General features: G+C 42.8%; 1 protein-coding gene across 5 annotated transcripts in view; it reads right to left on the bottom strand.

Annotated features, from left to right (window-relative positions):
* Positions 1–2,283: 2,283 nt before the first annotated feature.
* The window catches only part of LOC147905059 (protein LOL1-like), a 47,660-nt gene continuing 42,651 nt past the window's right edge, over positions 2,284–7,292 (bottom strand). For 3 of the 5 annotated variants that reach the window (XM_087389790.1, XM_087389775.1, XM_087389784.1), the window contains 2 exons: positions 3,032–3,097; positions 2,673–2,925 (listed from right to left, as the gene is read on the bottom strand). In XM_087389790.1, the coding sequence (XP_087245916.1) occupies positions 2,884–2,925; positions 3,032–3,097 (108 nt within the window). In that variant the 3' untranslated portion in view covers positions 2,673–2,883. Of the gene's footprint in view, positions 2,538–2,672; positions 2,926–3,031; positions 3,098–7,292 lie in introns of those variants that run through there. The other 2 variants (XR_015542625.1, XM_087389779.1) reach the window with 2 other exon arrangements.

Genomic DNA, 7,292 nt, shown 5'->3' with positions numbered 1-7,292 from the left:
ATTGTTGTTCTTGCAAGAGGCCAATGCAAGCAAATTGTTCAAAGTCCTTGGACAATAGCTAACATACTTAAATGGACAAGTATATTAACACCCTTAATAGGCTATGACTATACAAAATATGCCATACATAACGATATGCTTTAAAAAAACACAAGATCATAGTACCTAGTCAAATTACTTTCTTACAAAAGATCATTCTAAAGTGGCATGATAGCCCAATAACCTTAGGACAATAGCTAACATGCTTAAATGGACAAGTATGTTAACACCCTTAAGGGGAGCCCCATATGTATAAAATATCACCCCAATATTGTCAACCGTAGTTAACGTCGAAAAAGATATGCATGATGGCTTACAAACTCGAATTATCAAAGGATTGCACGATCACATTTAAAACAACTTTACTACTAAGTGATTAGGGGATTTTGATAATGTAAGGTGCCAAATGACAAGACTTCTACAAGATGGAGAAACGGAATATCAAAACCAAAAGACATCCACATGGCTGCTTGCATGGCATTGCCTTCCACAATCAAAAGCTACCAAGCACAAACAATATTCCTCAAGCTCATCATCGCTAACGAAGCCATCGAGTAAATCCTTGTGGCCTGAAATGTACATCAATGTGATATGTATGAGATCTTACCTTCCACTATATTTCATTTAGTTTGGAAGATCAAGCAATGGGATTTATGTCTTGATGCCTCCTCCAAGGGATGTATCATTCTCACAAGACTTTATATACGCACAACGATTGCCAATAAAATAGGTACTTTTGCTATTGCCATTTGGCTATTTGCCAAGAACATGCTAGTCAACCCCTACGTCAAGGGGGTGAGAAACTCTTCAACCCCTATCCTCCCCGAGCATTAGTTCTTATTTGATGTGGATTAGTTCTTATTTGATGTGGACAAAGAATCAATGGACTTAATAAAATTTCATGCTTTGCATGAGTTGAATTACAGCCATCGGACATTCTTCCCCAATACCATTACAAGAGGTCTACAACTTAAATAGTTCATACATTTCAGCTTACAATATAATGACTAGGGACGAATTCAGCACCAACCTCAAAATTTATGCATTGAATTAACGCAAAGCCACCTACTAAAGGACATTGATCAATAGTACCATTCCACAAAAGCCTTAACACAACGTAAGTTCTTAAAATTAGATACTTGAGGCATTTCATTGTAGAACCTAATGGCTAGGGGCAATTTCATCACTTGCATCAAAGGAGCACATAGTTCTACAAGCTATCCCTCTAGCCTTAATCAAAAGAGGTAGACAAGAGACTTGTAACTATGATATCCTACATCGTGTGCCACTATGACAACAAACTTGTTAAACCAATTGTTTATTTATCATGAACATAGCTTGACTGAACACTGGAACTAAAAATAGCCAAATCAAAACTAGTTTCTTACGTGCCACATCATGATATTCAAAAGCCTTGATAAGAGCTAATTGAATTTGACCATTCATGATGACATACAGCTAAATGAAAGTTATCTGACTCACATGCGCCACAACAACAGCCAGCAATAAAATGAATTTTATACAAAATTCATGTATGCAACATGATGCAGCGTGCCTGCATGCACATGATACAAAATTCCTGCATGCAGCATGATAAAGGATACATTTAGCATGCAAATGAAAAAATGACAACAACCAATTCTCCCTTAAAGAGAGTCTGGACACTTTAACCTCTAGAGTAGCCCCATTTAGCCCCCTGCCTAGTGAGCGTAGATTTAGGCTATAATCTGAAAGAAATTCTAAGATAAGCCTAAAATATTAGGTGCTAACTTCCTTTAAAAGTAGGAATTTTTCTTGGAAACCTCAGTTCTCAAGGTGGTTCTGAGATGGCTTAGGGTTCTAAAAGTTTCCAACGTCCTCCTGAAGAAATATCACGATTTCTCATAGTATGAAGGGCGTTTGCTGACTTGGTATAGGCTTGTACAAACCACACCTAGCATACAAACGTAGGTCCACCCACTACAGAATTGTCGCCATTCATATCACTTTCAAAGCACCCTAAAAGGCACTGCAATTGATTCTTAATCATAGTTCATATTGTGAGCAACCTTTCCTTCTCTCGCTATATCATGTTATAGGTTTATGTATTTGACAATGCCTAAAGTGGCCACCTCCATCTCACTGGAACTGGAAGAGATCATCCTATGTTCTCAGATACAGATTTACCCTTGGTGAATATACCGTACATTCTCAGTATAAAAAGAAACAATTTACAGTCATATCACAACAGTGCATAGCATCAAGAATCACTTGTCAAGCAGTTTTTAAAAATCTCCCAGACAAATAGCCTGCAGATGCGCATGCACATGAATGCATTTGTTTTGCAAAACTCCCCAGTGTCAACATTTCACTTGCTTTATTTTAAGCAAGTCACTCTCAAAAGAATTTACCCTCTTCCAATAAAATGTCCTATCTTCCTGTGTCCATGGGACAGTCTACCTGTTTTCTGCTTACAGGAATGCTTATGTCGTTTTTAGGAAGCAAGGCACTACACTACCCTGCAAAATCAGAAAGTTCAGAGACAAGTGCAACCCCAGTTATACAACAAAGGGTAAGAGTACAAGCACAGCTACGGTTCTCATCCCTAGAGACTAACCTGATATTTCAGTCTTTAACATTTTATACAGTACATATATCTTGATATATTTTGAAATATATAAAAACGAGCCATAGTTTACATGCCCAAGATAATCGAAGTCTTACGGATTACCATCATCAAAAGATAAGCTTAAAACTTTGAAGTCCAGAATTCTATCCAGACAGTTTCCTTACCAATCCGAGCTGAGCAAGGCTAGACTCAAAAAGACATATTTTGCATACATACATATACGTGTACTGGTGCGTTCACTTTCTTTCAGATGTAACTCCAACAGCTACATTACTTACCTGTGCAAATGAAAATTAGGAATCAGGTATCATGCGAGCAATTAGATTACCCTCTTTGCTAGAAGGCTCAGAATGAACAGCAATGACAGGTCACAAGAAAACTTACCAGCTTTCCACTTTCATCCAATGTCATAGGATTCTCCACTACAACAGTTTGTGTTCTTGAAGTTGGCTACATCATGAGAAATAGCAAGTATTAGACCTCAAAAAGCCTTTACAAGAAAGAAAGGACGTGATTAAACGTTTTGCACATGAATGCCTTATTGATGACATCCAACCATCCTACAAAAGCAAATCTGCCCTGCCTTCATGCATCTTTTTTAATGTACAAAACACAGCTGTCAAGCTAACTCACTAATGACAAATGATAGTAGTAGAAAGCTTTGTTAATAGTTCTGAAAATTGTTACGAAAAATAATAAAACGCAATGAACCAAATTATTCCTACAGCTTAAACCTGACAGCTTTGAGTTACAGAATTGCACCATTTAGAATAGCCACGGTTGTACCAATTGTAAGAGGTTCTCTTACCTAAATTTTATGGTTCTCGTTTATGGCGCAACTCTGTAACTATATATGTACTTTATATGTTTATTCTATGTTACAAGTACCATTTAGGTAAGACCATGGTTATTCTAAATGGCACAACTCTGTAACTATATATGTACTATATATGGTTATTCTGTATTACAAGTACCATTTAGGTAAGACCATCTCTTACCTACATTTTCTATTTTTACATAACCAGGGTTCTCTTACAGAGTTATCCCTCTCTAACACCCACATTTTCTACTTTAAAGGTTCTCTTTTATAAATATTCTTTCCTATCTATTCCATTTATTACTTCCACATATATTTACTGATCACAGATGTGAATACAGACACCCATAAACATATCCCTCCCTCCCTCCCCCCCCCCCCCCTTCTCTCTCTCTCTCTCTCTCTCTCTCTCTCTCTCTCTCCTACCGCGCCATCGCCATCGCCGCCCTGCTGCTGCTGCCGTGCCATCGTTGCCTTGCTGCTTCTGTTCATTGTGCCTATGGGACCTTGCTGCCACCGGGCCTCCACTAGGCCAGACGCCTAGCTGCAGGCGCCTACACCAGGGCTCCCAGGCCCCCCTCCGTGAGCTGTTAGTCTGCACCAGGGTCTCCAGGCCCCCCTCCATGAGCTGCTATCTGCGCCAGGGGCTCCAGGCCCCCCCGTGAGCCCTACTCCTCGGCCAGGGGCTCCAGACCCCCCCGTGAGCTTCTGTTGTCTGCACCAAGGACTCCAGGCCCTCCCTCGAACTCTTGTACCTACACCAAGGGCCCCCCGTGAGCCTATGATGGATCACATTTGACAAGGGGCTGAAAACGACCTGCAAACAGAAACAAACAAGGTGAATGATAACAAATCATTCATAAGGCCTGCCCGAGATCCAAATAGCGAAAGAGGGCGGAGATGATGAATTGATAGCAATGAGGGAGACACAGAGAGAGAGAGAGAGAGAGAGAGAGAGAGAGAGAGAGAGGGGGGGGGGGGGGGGGGGGGGGGGCTAAAATAGCATGTGGATCAATAAAAAATGGAGAATTTTTTAAAATAAAAATTTGTTGAATCGCCTTCACTTAAGACCTACCTATGGCAGGCCAAAAAAGGGGGGGAAATCAGATCAACAAACATGGGCTCCAAGTGAAGAGATTCAAGACTGCAAGAAGGAGCTAAGACACCATCAAAAGCTGCCAATATGGGGACAAAGGAGAGCTCACCAGATCAGAAAACAAGAGGTGAGAAGGACTGCAAGTATAGCCTCATTTGGATGAAGGCGGAGAAGATCGAAGACCCGAGTGTCAAGGCTTGCATATCAACACTCAAGGAAGTATGCAAGATACAAGACACTGAAATTGAATGTCTACGCAAGAAGTTGAGAGACACTAGAGGAGACGAGCTCTCAAACCTCCGAGCCCAAATGCAAGATGAAATGAAGAAATGGCAAGAGGAGATGCAAACTAAATGGACATGTGAAAAAGGTGAAATGTTGCAGGACATGAATTGTGTTCTAGGTGAAAAAACCAGTCATTTGGCCTCTCAGATTGAGATATTAGAAGCCCAGGTTGCTGCCCTTAAAGATGAGAATAACAAACTGAAGGCAAGTGCATACTGGGAGGAAGGGGAGTTTCAGCCACCATTAAACGAGGAGCGGAACACCATTAAATAACAAATGCAACAGCTCAAAGATGCAAAGGGGATGCCAGAGGAAGGATGCAAGATCATTCATGTGCTAAAATCAGAGAATGAACAGCTCAGAAAGGAATGGCAGCTTTGCAAACAACGGTACAAGGGAAACATGCTGAGTTCATACAGCAAATCACGAAGGGGAAGGCAGATTATCTGCTTGCATGGAAAGATGTGCTAAAGAAAGACACAACAACAAAGAAAAGGGAGCTCATCTCTGAAACACTTGAAGAAGAAAAACGACGGGGCAGCAAGACTTTGAATGTGCTGGTCAGAGGTCTTTGACAAGATGGGAATCAACCTTGTTTGTCATTCCCATCCTACTTTGAATGTGATAGCTCCATGTCAGATAGCAAAACCCTATTTGACAGATGGGAATCAACCCCGACAAGGCCCTTGGTTGTAAAATTACGAGCAGCCACAGATAGATCCACCCTCACGAGTACACGGGCAACACTGAAGGGGACCAAGATCTATCTAGATGAAGATCTCACACTCCTACAGCAGGAGCATAGAAGGAAAGGAATGGTGTGGGTGATGGCTGCAAGACAAGTGGGGAAATGGGCAATTTACAAAGATGGCAAGGTGATCATTCGAGAGAGGGCAGAAAGAGAAGTACGAGATGCAGGAGAAGGGGACAACACATGACGGTGTCTAAACAATGGGACGAGTATGCAAAACAAATTGAGGATGGCAGTGTGGAAGTCACCCATCCCCATTACAGATCCAACAGTATGACACACATATGCTTGCTCCCTACATGATGTCCCAGGTCAGGCACCTGATATGTCCTCCATGCCTAGACCCACTCCGTGTCATTTGTTCACTGCGCAGAATGCACGAGCTGCCCCTCTCCGGCTTCATATCAGGAGATCACCAGATCATGAGAGACTACGCACTGATCATTTTGCACAGGGGCAAGAGATCTTGACCCCGATCCTAGCACAGCTGTTCAACCATGCTGTATGTCATGGCTTCCCACCTACCTGGAGCACCACCACCATAGCACCGATACACAAGGCAGGGGATCCCTCGGAACTACCGCACTCTTATGATTCGCCACACTTTGGCTAAGATATACGGGTTGGTACTAGAGAGGGAGAATTGCAGCCACACAGAGGGTCACAGGCAGCGTGCACTTGGGCAGGCGGGCTTTCGGAGACAACACTCCACCCTGGACCACATTTTCAACCTAAGGGCCATTATTGAGGAGGTGAAGTGGAGACATCAGAAAGTCTACACTTGTTTTGTAGGCTTTCATAAGGCCTTTGATACTGTCCCACGCTCTCGCCTAATCAGACGGTTACAGGAGTTGCAGCTCCCAGAGATCATGATTTGGGGGGGCATGAATCTGTATGAGTCCGTCAGAGGGAGGGTACGTTCCCCAAGAGGCATGTCAGACTGAGTTGAGAGCACTATCGGAGTAAAACAAGGCTTGCCCCCTATCGCCTACCCTTTTCGGGCTCTATATTGATGAGAGCCGACGAGAGAGGCAATGCTTCCAAGTGCATTTCCAGGAACCCTCCGAAGAAGGGTTGACTTTTTGACACACTGGTGAGACCGACTGCCATGTATGCAGCACCCTTTTGGGGGAGTGATATTTCAGGGACACGGAGGAGATTTGAGAAGCTACAGATGACTATGGGATCCAGGATGATTCGGAGTAAACCCTCAGTCCCCCACCAGATTATACAGGCAAAGTTCACCATGACTCCTCTCCAGGTTGATGCCATCCTTCAGACAGTGGCGTTCCTTGAGTCTAGGCCTTACCCCAGTGAGGATTACCGAGGCAAGCATTAGAGTCCTCCATGCGACTAGCAGAGAATGGTGTTGATACGGCATGGTATGCCTATCCTGATCTTTCACTACGCTAGAATCAGTATCTACGTGCATAGGACGTAGCCAAAGCGCTCTCAGAGCTGGGTACTATTGGCAGATGTGTCCATCAGTTTGTCCATTTGCGACTCCTTAGACTTAGGTACTAGAGTGTCTAAGGTTCCTTGACCCCTCTCCCTATACTTCAATTATACTAATCCCTTTTTAACCCCTGGGCCATTATGACCTACAACTTGACAAAACCTTCCCACCTACATATCTCACTCAATATGACTCCAATTTTAGCGCCATCTAAACCAACATTCTTCTCTTGAATTTAAA

This window comes from Dipteris shenzhenensis, chromosome 2, assembly GCF_047967505.1.
Source record: "Dipteris shenzhenensis isolate YYH24624 ecotype China chromosome 2, Dip_SZ_1.0, whole genome shotgun sequence".
Taxonomy (NCBI): domain Eukaryota; kingdom Viridiplantae; phylum Streptophyta; class Polypodiopsida; order Gleicheniales; family Dipteridaceae; genus Dipteris; species Dipteris shenzhenensis.
The sequence above is the reverse complement of the archived record's forward strand: the minus strand, read 5'-3'. Positions and strand labels throughout refer to the sequence as shown.